Raw genomic sequence first — 14,497 nt, forward strand, 5'->3', positions numbered from 1 at the left:
ACATCTATTGTTCATCTGGTCACATGACATCTATTGTTCATCTAGTCACATGACATCTATTGTTCACCTGGTCACATGCCATCTATTGTTCATCTGGTCACATGACATCTATTGTTCACCTGGTCACATGACATCTATTGTTCATCTGGTCACATGACATCTATTGTTCATCTAGTCACATGACATCTATTGTTCATCTGGTCACATGACATCTATTGTTCATCTGGTCACATGACATCTATTGTTCATCTGGTCACATGACATCTATTGTTCATCTGGTCACATGACATCTATTGTTCATCTGGTTACATGACATCTATTGTTCATCTAGTCACATGACATCTATTGTTCATCTGGTCACGTGACATCTATTGTTCATCTGGTCACGTGACATCTATTGTTCATCTGGTCACGTGACATCTATTGTTCATCTGGTCACATGACATCTATTGTTCATCTGGTCACATGACATCTATTGTTCATCTGGTCACATGACATCTATTGTTCATCTGGTCACATGACATCTATTGTTCATCTGGTCACATGACATCTATTGTTCATCTAGTCACATGACATCTATTGATCATCTGGTCACATGACATCTATTGATCATCTAGTCACATGACATCTATTGTTCACCTGGTCACATGACATCTATTGATCATCTGGTCACATGACATCTATTGTTCATCTGGTCACATGACATCTATTGTTCACCTGGTCACATGACATCTCTCCACCTCACCACTGAGGTAGAGAGGCTGACAGCTACAGGTTGTTCACGTGTGTTATATTGTTGTTGTTCGAGTGTGATGTTGTGTCGTCGTGTGTTGTTGTTGTTCTAGTGTGTTGTTGTTGTCGTTGTGTGTTGGTACCTCTGCATATAGCTCCAATGTGTCTGGACTGTTGGCCGATGCACATGATAAGAACCGTGCCGTCCCATTGGCTGACGATGATGTCACTGCGTCTGTCCCAGGGCCGCCTCTCTGCAGCCGGCCTGTCCTTCCTGCTGGACGAGTCGGACACCGTCCTCGCCTACGAGAACAAAGGAAAGAACAATGAGCAGAGAGCGCCGGGTCACGACCCCCTGATGTCGGCGCTGGACCAGCTGAACCACGTGCAGCAGCTGGAGATCATCCACGGTACACCGCTGTGTACAAGTACTTCAAGTACTACCACCAGTTACATAGGACAGCCGGTGCTACATGTACCATGTGTATAACTGCCAGTACTACGTGTATAACTGTGTATAATGTATATCCTTCAGGGTACAATGACATGAAAAGTGAACTGAAGGACTTCCTGCAGAGATTTGCAGAAGACGGAAAGGTGAGAACTGAAGAGCTCTAGATTTCTCTTGACCTTTGACCTGCTTCTGATCGACATGCAGAGAAACATAGAGTTTAGTTTCACAGCGTAAGAAGCTGAAGAAGATGTGAAATGTCATTGGTCGTTCTATTCACAATGGCCATAACAACTCATGATGTCATGTGACTCCTCTCTGATAGGTTGTGACTCCTGATGATGTCATGTGACTCCTCATTTAATTCAGTTTATTTGTATAGCCCAATTTCACAAATTACTAATTTTTCTCAGAGTGCTTTACAATCTGTACACATAGACATCCCTGACATTTGACCTTTGACCTCACATCGGATCAGGAGAAACTCCCAAATAACCCTTCAGGGGGAAAAGGTCAGAACCCTTGAGGAGAGAACAGAGGAGGATCCCTCTCCAGGATGGACAGAACAATAGATGTCATGTGACCAGAAGGACAGATTAGAGTTAAAATACATTCAATGAATATGACAGAGTGTATGAATAGTTCATAGTAGGCATATTCCACGATGGAGACCTCCACCATCCATCAGATGGAGGTAGAGAGGAGGAGTGGGCGGAGTCTCAACAGGACAGTGGCGTAGTCAGTCGCAGGTAGCACGACCCAGACCTCGATGATCCATCAGCAGATAGGATCTATGCCGTCTCATAGGGTCCGATGACCCCATGAGACGTGAAGTCAAAAGGACTCCGGGGAGAAAGAGTTAGTAATGTGTGATTGAGAGATGAAAATTCATCCCTAAGGAGAGAGGAGAGGAGATAGGTGCTCAGTGCATCCTAAACGTCCATAAGGAGAGAGGAGAGGAGAGAGGAGCTCAGTGTCTCCTAAACGTCCATAAGGAGAGAGGAGAGAGGAGCTCAGTGTCTCCTAAACGTCCATAAGGAGAGAGGAGAGGAGAGAGCTCAGTGTATCCTAAGCGTCCATAAGGAGAGAGGAGCTCAGTGTATCCTAAGCGTCCATAAGGAGAGAGAGACGGGCTCAGTGTATCCTAAGTGTCCATAAGGAGAGAGGAGCTCAGTGTATCCTAAGCGTCCATAAGGAGAGAGGAGAGAGGAGCTCAGTGTATCCTAAGCGTCCATAAGGAGAGAGGAGAGAGGAGCTCAGTGTATCCTAAACGTCCATAAGGAGAGAGGAGAGAGGAGCTCAGTGTATCCTAAGCGTCCATAAGGAGAGAGGAGAGGAGCTCAGTGTCTCCTAAACGTCCATAAGGAGAGAGGAGAGGAGAGAGGAGCTCAGTGTATCCTAAGCGTCCATAAGGAGAGAGGAGCTCAGTGTATCCTAAACGTCCATAAGGAGAGAGGAGAGAGGAGCTCAGTGTATCCTAAGCGTCCATAAGGAGAGAGGAGAGAGGAGCTCAGTGTATCCTAAGCGTCCATAAGGAGAGAGGAGCTCAGTGTATCCTAAGCGTCCATAAGGAGAGAGGAGAGAGGAGCTCAGTGTATCCTAAGCGTCCATAAGGAGAGAGGAGAGAGAGGAGCTCAGTGTATCCTAAGCGTCCATAAGGAGAGAGGAGAGAGGAGCTCAGTGTATCCTAAGCGTCCATAAGGAGAGAGGAGAGAGGAGCTCAGTGTATCCTAAGCGTCCATAAGGAGAGATGAGAGGAGCTCAGTGTCTCCTAAGCGTCCATAAGGAGAGAGGAGAGAGGAGCTCAGTGTATCCTAAGCGTCCATAAGGAGAGAGGAGAGGAGCTCAGTGTATCCTAAACGTCCATAAGGAGAGAGGAGGAGAGAGGAGCTCAGTGTCTCCTAAACGTCCATAAGGAGAGAGGAGCTCAGTGTCTCCTAAGCGTCCATAAGGAGAGAGGAGCTCAGTGTATCCTAAGCGTCCATAAGGAGAGAGGAGAGAGGAGCTCAGTGTCTCCTAAACGTCCATAAGGAGAGGAGAGGAGAGCTCAGTGTATCCTAAACGTCCATAAGGAGAGAGGAGAGAGGAGCTCAGTGTATCCTAAACGTCCATAAGGAGAGAGGAGAGAGGAGCTCAGTGTCTCCTAAGCGTCCATAAGGAGAGAGGAGAGAGGAGCTCAGTGTATCCTAAGCGTCCATAAGGAGAGAGAGGAGAGGAGCTCAGTGTATCCTAAACGTCCATAAGGAGAGGAGAGAGAGGAGCTCAGTGTATCCTAAGCGTCCATAAGGAGAGAGGAGAGGAGAGAGGAGCTCAGTGTATCCTAAGCGTCCATAAGGAGAGAGGAGCTCAGTGTATCCTAAGCGTCCATAAGGAGAGAGCTCAGTGTATCCTAAGCGTCCATAAGGAGAGAGGAGCTCAGTGTATCCTAAGCGTCCATAAGGAGAGGAGAGAGGAGCTCAGTGTATCCTAAGCGTCCATAAGGAGAGGAGAGGAGCTCAGTGTATCCTAAGCGTCCATAAGGAGAGAGGAGAGAGGAGCTCAGTGTATCCTAAGCGTCCATAAGGAGAGAGGAGAGAGGAGCTCAGTGTATCCTAAGCGTCCATAAGGAGAGAGAGAGGAGCTCAGTGTATCCTAAGCCCATAAGGAGAGAGGAGAGAGAAGCTCAGTGTATCCTAAGCGTCCATAAGGAGAGAGGAGAGAGGAGCTCAGTGTATCCTAAGCGTCCATAAGGAGAGGAGAGGAGCTCAGTGTATCCTAAGCGTCCATAAGGAGAGAGGAGCTCAGTGTATCCTAAGCGTCCATAAGGAGAGAGGAGAGAGGAGCTCAGTGTATCCTAAGCGTCCATAAGGAGGGAGGAGCTCAGTGTATCCTAAGCGTCCATAAGGAGAGAGGAGAGGAACTCAGTGTATCCTAAGCGTCCATAAGGAGAGAGAGAGGAGCTCAGTGTATCCTAAGCGTCCATAAGGAGAGAGAGAGGCTCAGTGTATCCTAAGCCTCCATAAGGAGAGAGGAGAGAGCTCAGTGTATCCTAAGCGTCCATAAGGAGAGAGGAGAGAGGAGCTCAGTGTATCCTAAGCGTCCATAAGGAGAGAGGAGAGGAGCTCAGTGTATCCTAAGCGTCCATAAGGAGAGAGGAGAGGAGAGCTCAGTGTATCCTAAGCGTCCATAAGGAGAGAGGAGAGAGGAGCTCAGTGTATCCTAAGCGTCCATAAGGAGAGAGGAGAGGAGCTCAGTGTATCCTAAGCGTCCATAAGGAGAGAGGAGAGAGGGCTCAGTGTATCCTAAGCGTCCATAAGGAGAGAGGAGGAGCTCAGTGTATCCTAAGCGTCCATAAGGAGAGAGAGGAGCTCAGTGTATCCTAAGCGTCCATAAGGAGAGAGAGAGAGAGGAGCTCAGTGTATCCTAAGCGTCCATAAGGAGAGAGAGAGGAGCTCAGTGTATCCTAAGCGTCCATAAGGAGAGAGAGAGGGCTCAGTGTATCCTAAGTCCATAAGGAGAGAGGAGCTCAGTGTATCCTAAGCGTCCATAAGGAGAGAGGAGAGGAGCTCAGTGTATCCTAAGCGTCCATAAGGAGAGAGGAGAGAGGAGCTCAGTGTATCCTAAGCGTCCATAAGGAGAGAGGAGAGGAGCTCAGTGTATCCTAAGCGTCCATAAGGAGAGGAGAGAGGAGAGGAGCTCAGTGTATCCTAAGCGTCCATAAGGAGAGGAGAGGAGAGAGGGCTCAGTGTATCCTAAGCGTCCATAAGGAGAGAGGAGAGAGGAGCTCAGTGTATCCTAAGCGTCCATAAGGAGAGGAGAGGGCTCAGTGTCTCCTAAGCGTCCATAAGGAGAGAGGAGAGCTCAGTGTATCCTAAGCATCCATAAGGAGAGAGGAGAGAGGAGCTCAGTGTATCCTAAGCGTCCATAAGGAGAGAGAGGAGCTCAGTGTATCCTAAGCGTCCATAAGGAGAGAGGAGAGGGGCTCAGGGTATCCTAAGCGTCCATATGGAGAGAGGAGGAGCTCAGTGTATCCTAAGCGTCCATAAGGAGGAGAGAGGGCTCAGTGTATCCTAAGCGTCCATAAGGAGAGGAGAGGAGCTCAGTGTATCCTGCGCCCATAAGGAGAGAGGAGAGGAGCTCAGTGTATCCTAAGCGTCCATAAGGAGAGAGAGGAGGCTCAGTGTATCCTAAGCGTCCATAAGGAGAGGAGCTCAGTGTATCCTAAGCGTCCATAAGGAGAGGAGGAGAGGGCTCAGTGTATCCTAAGCGTCCATAAGGAGAGGAGAGAGGGCTCAGTGTATCCTAAGCCCATAAGGAGAGAGGAGCTCAGTGTATCCTAAGCGTCCATAAGGAGAGAGGAGAGAGGAGCTCAGTGTATCCTAAGTGTCCATAAGGAGAGAGGAGCTCAGTGTATCCTAAGCGTCCATAAGGAGAGGAGAGGAGCTCAGTGTATCCTAAGCGTCCATAAGGAGAGAGGAGAGAGGAGCTCAGTGTATCCTAAGCGTCCATAAGGAGAGAGGAGAGGAGCTCAGTGTATCCTAAGCGTCCATAAGGAGAGAGGAGAGGAGCTCAGTGTATCCTAAGCGTCCATAAGGAGGAGAGGAGCTCAGTGTATCCTAAGTGTCCATAAGGAGAGAGGAGAGGAGCTCAGTGTATCCTAAGCGTCCATAAGGAGAGAGGAGCTCAGTGTATCCTAAGTGTCCATAAGGAGAGAGGAGAGAGGAGCTCAGTGTATCCTAAGCGTCCATAAGGAGAGAGGAGCTCAGTGTATCCTAAGCGTCCATAAGGAGAGAGGAGAGGAGCTCAGTGTATCCTAAGCGTCCATAAGGAGAGAGAGAGGAGCTCAGTGTATCCTAAGCGTCCATAAGGAGAGGAGAGAGGAGCTCAGTGTATCCTAAGCGTCCATAAGGAGAGAGGAGAGAGGAGCTCAGTGTATCCTAAGCGTCCATAAGGAGAGAGGAGAGGAGCTCAGTGTATCCTAAGCGTCCATAAGGAGAGGAGAGGAGAGGAGCTCAGTGCATCCTAAACGTCCATAAGGAGAGAGGAGAGGAGGGCTCAGTGTATCCTAAGCGTCCATAAGGAGAGAGGAGAGGAGCTCAGTGTATCCTAAGCGTCCATAAGGAGAGAGGAGAGGAGCTCAGTGTATCCTAAACGTCCATAAGGAGAGAGGAGAGAGGAGCTCAGTGTATCCTAAGCGTCCATAAGGAGAGAGAGGAGAGGGGGGCTCAGTGTATCCTAAGCGTCCATAAGGAGAGAGGAGAGGAGCTCAGTGTATCCTAAACGTCCATAAGGAGAGAGGAGAGAGGAGCTCAGTGTCTCCTAAACGTCCATAAGGAGAGAGGAGAGGAGAGAGGAGCTCAGTGTATCCTAAATGTCCATAAGGAGAGGAGAGGAGAGCCCAGTGTCTCCTAAGCGTCCATAAGGAGAGAGGAGAGGAGAGCTCAGTGTATCCTAAACGTCCATAAGGAGAGAGGAGAGAGGAGCTCAGTGTATCCTAAACGTCCATAAGGAGAGAGGAGGAGCTCAGTGTATCCTAAACGTCCATAAGGAGAGGAGAGAGGAGCTCAGTGTATCCTAAACGTCCATAAGGAGAGAGGAGAGGAGAGAGGAGCTCAGTGTATCCTAAGCGTCCATAAGGAGAGAGGAGAGGAGAGGAGCTCAGTGTATCCTAAGCGTCCATAAGGAGAGAGAGAGAGGAGCTCAGTGTATCCTAAGCGTCCATAAGGAGAGAGGAGCTCAGTGTATCCTAAGCGTCCATAAGGAGAGAGGAGAGAGGAGCTCAGTGTATCCTAAGCGTCCATAAGGAGAGGAGAGAGGAGCTCAGTGTATCCTAAGCGTCCATAAGGAGAGAGGAGAGAGGAGCTCAGTGTATCCTAAGCGTCCATAAGGAGAGAGGAGAGAGAGAAGAGCTCAGTGTATCCTAAGCGTCCATAAGGAGAGAGGAGAGAGGAGCTCAGTGTATCCTAAGCGTCCATAAGGAGAGAGGAGAGAGGAGCTCAGTGTATCCTAAGCGTCCATAAGGAGAGAGGAGAGAGGAGCTCAGTGTATCCTAAGCGTCCATAAGGAGAGAGGAGAGAGGAGCTCAGTGTATCCTAAGCGTCCATAAGGAGAGAGGAGAGGAGCTCAGTGTATCCTAAGCGTCCATAAGGAGAGAGAGAGGAGAGAGGAGCTCAGTGTATCCTAAGCGTCCATAAGGAGAGAGGAGAGAGGAGCTCAGTGTATCCTAAGCGTCCATAAGGAGAGAGAGGAGAGAGGAGCTCAGTGTATCCTAAGCGTCCATAAGGAGAGGAGAGAGGAGCTCAGTGTATCCTAAGCGTCCATAAGGAGAGAGGAGAGAGGAGCTCAGTGTATCCTAAGCGTCCATAAGGAGAGAGGAGAGGAGCTCAGTGTATCCTAAGCGTCCATAAGGAGAGAGGAGAGAGGAGCTCAGTGTATCCTAAGCGTCCTTAAGGAGAGAGGAGAGGAGAGCTCAGTGTATCGTAAGCGTCCATAAGGAGAGAGGAGAGGAGAGGGCTCAGTGTATCCTAAGCGTCCATAGGAGGAGAGAGGAGCTCAGTGTATCCTAAGCGTCCATAAGGAGAGAGGAGAGAGGGCTCAGTGTATCCTAAGCGTCCATAAGGAGAGAGGAGAGAGAGGGCTCAGTGTATCCTAAGCGTCCATAAGGGAGAGGAGAGGAGAGGGCTCAGTGTATCCTAAGCGTCCATAAGGAGAGAGGAGAGAGGAGCTCAGTGTATCCTAAGCCCATAAGGAGAGAGGAGAGAGGGCTCAGTGTATCCTAAGCGTCCATAAGGAGAGAGAGAGAGGAGCTCAGTGTATCCTAAGCGTCCATAAGGAGAGAGGGAGAGAGGGCTCAGTGTATCCTAAGCGTCCATAAGGAGGAGAGGAGGGCTCAGTGTATCCTAAGCCCATAAGGAGAGAGAGAGGGCTCAGTGTATCCTAAGCGTCCATAAGGAGAGAGGAGAGAGGAGCTCAGTGTATCCTAAGCGTCCATAAGGAGAGAGGAGAGAGGGCTCAGTGTATCCTAAGCGTCCATAAGGAGAGAGAGGAGAGGGCTCAGTGTATCCTAAGCGTCCATAAGCAGAGAGGAGAGGAGCTCAGTGGATCCTAAGCGTCCATAAGGAGAGAGGAGAGGGGCTCAGTGTATCCTAAGCGTCCATAAGGAGAGAGGAGAGGAGCTCAGTGTATCCTAAGCGTCCATAAGGGAGAGAGGAGGAGAGGAGCTCAGTGTATCCTAAGCGTCCATAAGGAGAGAGGAGAGGAGCTCAGTGTATCCTAAGCGTCCATAAGGAGAGAGGAGAGAGGGCTCAGTGTATCCTAAGCGTCCATAAGGAGAGAGAGGAGCTCAGTGTATCCTAAGCGTCCATAAGGGAGAGAGGAGAGAGGAGCTCAGTGTATCCTAAGCGTCCATAAGGAGAGGAGAGAGGAGCTCAGTGTATCCTAAACGCCCATAAGGAGAGAGGAGAGGAGAGCTCAGTGTATCCTAAGCGTCCATAAGGAGAGAGGAGAGGAGCTCAGTGTATCCTAAGCGTCCATAAGGAGAGAGGAGAGAGGAGCTCAGTGTATCCTAAGCGTCCATAAGGAGAGAGGAGAGGAGCTCAGTGTATCCTAAGCGTCCATAAGGAGAGAGGAGAGAGGAGCTCAGTGTATCCTAAGCGTCCATAAGGAGAGAGAAGAGAGGAGCTCAGTGTATCCTAAGCGTCCATAAGGAGAGAGGAGAGAGGAGCTCAGTGTATCCTAAGCGTCCATAAGGAGAGAGGAGAGAGGTGCTCAGTGTATCCTAAGCGTCCATAAGGAGAGAGGAGAGAGGAGCTCAGTGTATCCTAAGCGTCCATAAGGAGAGAGAGGAGAGGAGAGAGGAGCTCAGTGTATCCTAAGCGTCCATAAGGAGAGGAGAGGAGCTCAGTGTATCCTAAGCGTCCATAAGGAGAGAGGAGAGAGGAGCTCAGTGTATCCTAAGCGTCCATAAGGAGAGAGGAGAGAGGAGCTCAGTGTATCCTAAGCGTCCATAAGGAGAGAGGAGAGAGGAGCTCAGTGTATCCTAAGCGTCCATAAGGAGAGGAGAGAGGAGCTCAGTGTCTCCTAAGCGTCCATAAGGAGAGGAGAGGAGCTCAGTGTCTCCTAAGCGTCCATAAGGAGAGGAGAGAGGAGCCCAGTGTCTCCTAAGCGTCCATAAGGAGAGAGAAGAGAGGAGCTCAGTGTATCCTTAGCGTCCATAAGGAGAGGAGAGAGGGCTCAGTGTATCCTAAGCGTCCATAAGGAGAGGAGAGAGGAGCTCAGTGTATCCTAAGCGTCCATAAGGAGAGAGGGAGAGAGGGCTCAGTGTATCCTAAGCGTCCATAAGGAGAGAGGAGAGAGGAGCTCAGTGTATCCTAAGCGTCCATAAGGAGAGAGGAGGGCTCAGTGTATCCTAAGCGTCCATAAGGAGAGAGGAGGAGAGGAGCTCAGTGTATCCTAAGCGTCCATAAGGAGAGAGAGGAGAGCTCAGTGTATCCTAAGCGTCCATAAGGAGAGAGGAGAGAGGGCTCAGTGTATCCTAAGCGTCCATAAGGAGAGAGGAGAGGAGGGCTCAGTGTATCCTAAGCGTCCATAAGGAGAGGAGAGGAGGAGCTCAGTGTATCCTAAGCGTCCATAAGGAGAGAGGAGAGAGGAGCTCAGTGTATCCTAAGCGTCCATAAGGAGAGAGAGGAGCTCAGTCTATCCTAAGCGTCCATAAGGAGAAGAGAGAGGAGCTCAGTGTATCCTAAGCGTCCATAAGGAGAGGAGAGAGGAGCTCAGTGTATCCTAAGCGTCCATAAGGAGAGAGGAGAGAGGAGCTCAGTGTATCCTAAGCGTCCATAAGGAGAGAGGAGAGAGGGGCTCAGTGTATCCTAAGCGTCCATAAGGAGAGAGGAGAGAGGAGCTCAGTGTATCCTAAGCGTCCATAAGGAGAGAGGAGAGAGGAGCTCAGTGTATCCTAGAGGTCCATAAGGAGAGAGGAGAGAGGAGCTCAGTGTATCCTAAACGTCCATAAGGAGAGAGGAGGGAGAGGCTCAGTGTATCCTAAGCGTCCATAAGGAGAGAGGAGAGAGGAGCTCAGTGTATCCTAAGCATCCATAAGGAGAGAGGAGCGCAGTGTATCCTAAGCGTCCATAAGGAGAGAGAGGGAGAGAGGGCTCAGTGTATCCTAAACGTCCATAAGGAGAGAGGAGAGAGGAGCTCAGTGTCTCCTAAATGTCCATAAGGAGAGAGGAGGAGAGAGGAGCTCAGTGTATCCTAAACGTCCATAAGGAGAGAGAGGAGAGGGCTCAGTGTCTCCTAAACGTCCTTAAGGAGAGAGGGGAGAGGAGCTCAGTGTATCCTAAACGTCCATAAGGAGAGGAGAGAGGAGCTCAGTGTATCCTAACGTCCATAAGGAGAGAGGAGAGAGGGCTTAGTGTATCCTAAATGTCCATAAGGAGAGGAGAGGAGCTCAGTGTCTCCTAAACGTCCATAAGGAGAGAGGAGAGAGGAGCTCAGTGTCTCCTAAGCGTCCATAAGGAGAGGAGAGGAGCTCAGTGTATCCTAAGCGTCCATAAGGAGAGAGGAGAGGAGCTCAGTGTATCCTAAGCGTCCATAAGGAGAGAGAGAGGGCTCAGTGTATCCTAAGTCCATAAGGGAGAGAGGAGAGAGGTGCTCAGTGTATCCTAAGCGTCCATAAGGAGAGAGGAGCTCAGTGTATCCTAAGCATCCATAAGGAGAGAGGAGCTCAGTGTATCCTAAGCGTCCATAAGGAGAGGAGAGAGGAGCTCAGTGTATCCTAAGCGTCCATAAGGAGAGAGGAGCTCAGTGTATCCTAAGCGCCCATAAGGAGAGAGGAGAGAGGAGCTCAGTGTATCCTAAGCGTCCATAAGGAGAGAGGAGAGGAGCTGAGTGTATCCTAAGTGTCCATAAGAGGAGAGAGGAGCTCAGTGTATCCTAAGCGTCCATAAGGAGAGAGGGAGAGGGCTCAGTGTATCCTAAGCATCCATAAGGAGAGAGGAGAGAGGAGCTCAGTGTATCCTAAGCGTCCATAAGGAGAGAGGAGAGGAGGGCTCAGTGTATCCTAAGCGTCCATAAGGAGAGAGGAGAGAGGGCTCAGTGTATCCTAAGCGTCCATAAGGAGAGAGGAGAGGAGCTCAGTGTATCCTAAACGTCCATAAGGAGAGGAGAGAGAGCTCAGTGTATCCTAAGCGTCCATAAGGAGAGAGGAGAGAGGTGCTCAGTGTATCCTAAGCGTCCATAAGGAGAGAGGAGCTCAGTGTATCCTAAGTGTCCATAAGGAGAGAGGAGAGAGAGGAGCTCAGTGTATTCTAAGCGTCCATAAGGAGAGGAGAGAGGGCTCAGTGTATCCTAAGCGTCCATGAGAGGAGAGGAGAGAGGAGCTCAGTGCATCCTAAACGTCCTTAAGGAGAGGAGAGAGGAGCTCAGTGTATCCTAAGCGTCCATAAGGAGGGAGAGAGGAGCTCAGTGTATCCTAAGCGTCCATAAGGAGAGAGGAGCTCAGTGTATCCTAAGCGTCCATAAGGAGAGAGGAGAGGAGCTCAGTGTCTCCTAAACGTCCATAAGGAGAGAGGAGAGGAGGAGCTCAGTGTATCCTAAACGTCCATAAGGAGAGAGGAGAGGAGAGGAGCTCAGTGTCTCCTAAACGTCCATAAGGAGTGAGGAGCTCAGTGTATCCTAAGCGTCCATAAGGAGAGAGGAGAGAGAGGAGCTCAGTGTCTCCTAAGCGTCCTTAAGGAGAGAGGAGCTCAGTGTCTCCTAAGCGTCCATAAGGAGAGAGGAGAGGAGAGAGGAGCTCAGTGTCTCCTAAGCGTCCATAAGGAGAGAGGAGAGAGGTGCTCAGTGCATCCTAAACGTCCATAAGGAGAGAGGAGAGGAGAGAGGAGCTCAGTGTATCCTAAGCGTCCTTAAGGAGAGAGGAGAGGAGAGAGGAGCTCAGTGTATCCTAAGCGTCCATAAGGAGAGAGGAGAGGAGAGGAGCTCAGTGTATCCTAAGCGTCCATAAGGAGTGAGGAGAGGAGAGAGGAGCTCAGTGTATCCTAAGCGTCCTTAAGGAGAGAGGAGAGGAGAGAGGAGCTCAGTGTCTCCTAAGCGTCCATAAGGAGAGAGGAGAGGAGAGAGGAGCTCAGTGTCTCCTAAACGTCCATAAGGAGAGAGGAGAGGAGAGAGGAGCTCAGTGTATCCTAAACGTCCATAAGGAGAGAGGAGAGAGGAGAGAGGTGCTCAGTGCATCCTAAACGTCCCCCTCAGCCTCTCAGCCTATAGCAGCGTCTCCAGGGCTGGACCAGGTGAACCTGATTCAGGTGTAACTATCAGCTCTGTCAAAGAGGAAAGTCTTCAGTCTCCATGAGGGGGCGGAGTCTGCCTCCAGGACTGAAGGTGGAGCTGGTTCCATAAAAGAGGAGGAGCTTGATAACTAAAGGCTTTGGCTCCTCCTACTTTTTAAGACTCTAGGAACTACAAGTAGTCCCGCATTTAGTGAGGCAGCTCTCTAGTGGGGCAATATGGTACTACAAGCTCCTTAAGATATGATGGTGCATCACCAATCAAGGCTTTGTATGTTAAGAGAAGAATTTTAAAAGTTATTCTTGATTTTATGGGTAGCCAGTGCAGAGCAGCTAGTGCAGGAGTGATGTGATCTCTTTTCTTAGTTTTAGTGAGAACACGAGCTGCAGCATTCTGGATCAACTGGAGGGACCTAAGAGACTTATAGAGCAGCCTGATAATAAGGAGTTGACTTAAGAGACTTATAGAGCAGCCTGATAATAAGGAGTTGACTTAAGAGACTTATAGAGCAGCCTGATAATAAGGAGTTGACTTAAGAGACTTATAGAGCAGCCTGATAATAAGGAGTTGACCTTAGAGACTTATAGAGCAGCCTGATAATAAGGAGTTGACCTTAGAGACTTATAGAGCAGCCTGATAATAAGGAGTTGACCTAAGAGACTTATAGAGCAGCCTGATAATAAGGAGTTGACCTTAGAGACTTATAGAGCAGCCTGATAATAAGGAGTTGACTTAAGAGACTTATAGAGCAGCCTGATAATAAGGAGTTGACTTAAGAGACTTATAGAGCAGCCTGATAATAAGGAGTTGACCTTAGAGACTTATAGAGCAGCCTGATAATAAGGAGTTGACCTTAGAGACTTATAGAGCAGCCTGATAATAAGGAGTTGACCTAAGAGACTTATAGAGCAGCCTGATAATAAGGAGTTGACCTTAGAGACTTATAGAGCAGCCTGATAATAAGGAGTTGACCTAAGAGACTTATAGAGCAGCCTGATAATAAGGAGTTGACTATAGAGACTTATAGAGCAGCCTGAGAATAAGGAGTTGACCTAAGAGACTTATAGAGCAGCCTGATAATAAGGAGTTGACCTAAGAGACTTATAGAGCAGCCTGATAATAAGGAGTTGACTTAAGAGACTTATAGAGCAGCCTGATAATGAGGAGTTGCAGTCATCCAGTCTCGAAGTAACGAACGTGTGAACCAATTGTTCTGCATCTTTTTGAGACGTGCCTGATTGTTTAAACGTAGATGAAAGAATGCAGTCCTTGAGATGTTCTTCACGTGGATTAAAGGACCCGATCAAAGAGAACAGAGGTTCTTTACATGGTGGTGGATGCTAGAGCAATGCCTCTACAGAAACCACAGTACCAGATCATTGATCTCTGAGGCGCTCACAGTAAAATTACTTTGGTTTTGTCTGTCATGATGTCATGTGACTCCTCTCTGATAGGTTGTGACTCCTGATGATGTCATGTGACTCCTCTCTGATAGGTTGTGACTCCTGATGATGTCATGTGACTCCTCTCTGATAGGTTGTGACTCCTGATGACATCCGTCAGTTCTTTGAGCAGCAGAGTCGAAAGAGACGACGGGATGATGCTGGATGCTTCTTCCCTACCTGAAGACCTTGAAATGACCTTTGACCTTTTGTGTTCTTAGTTTACTTTGAAGCTGTCCGACTTCCTGTTTTTAACGTGTATGACCCAGTGGTCACCAACATGGATGTCTCTGTTTCCTTTTTAATAAAACTCAGCTGAACTATGACCGAGTCGTCATATTTAAGTGTGCACATGCGCAAACACACACACACACACACACACACTTATTAATAATTTTTATTTCTCAACTTGTTTTATTCCTGGAAATATTTTGCAGTCTTCACATTTGTATCTGTGCTGAGTATACATAATATATATTTATAATATATATAATTTCATTCTCCTTTCTTAACTTGTGAAGCCTGAAACATCAAGTAATATTCAGACAATTCTGATTTTACATGAAAGCGTTTATTTGATCTTTAGTAAAATAAATCTGAAAAAAGAAAT

At 48.7% G+C, this 14,497-nt stretch overlaps 1 protein-coding gene across 1 annotated transcript in view; it reads left to right on the plus strand.

Annotated features, from left to right (window-relative positions):
• Positions 1-14,213, plus strand: part of ubr7 (ubiquitin protein ligase E3 component n-recognin 7) — a 31,116-nt gene extending 16,903 nt beyond the window's left edge. Inside the window, exons 9-11 of the mRNA XM_056428867.1 lie at positions 977-1,142; positions 1,268-1,329; positions 13,982-14,213. Coding sequence (XP_056284842.1) covers positions 977-1,142; positions 1,268-1,329; positions 13,982-14,071 — 318 coding nt within the window. The 3' untranslated portion in view covers positions 14,072-14,213. The remainder of the gene's footprint in view (positions 1-976; positions 1,143-1,267; positions 1,330-13,981) is intronic.
• The last annotated feature ends 284 nt before the right edge of the window (positions 14,214-14,497 follow it).

The sequence above is a fragment of the Pseudoliparis swirei genome, chromosome 12, assembly GCF_029220125.1.
Source record: "Pseudoliparis swirei isolate HS2019 ecotype Mariana Trench chromosome 12, NWPU_hadal_v1, whole genome shotgun sequence".
In the NCBI taxonomy this organism is placed as follows: domain Eukaryota; kingdom Metazoa; phylum Chordata; class Actinopteri; order Perciformes; family Liparidae; genus Pseudoliparis; species Pseudoliparis swirei.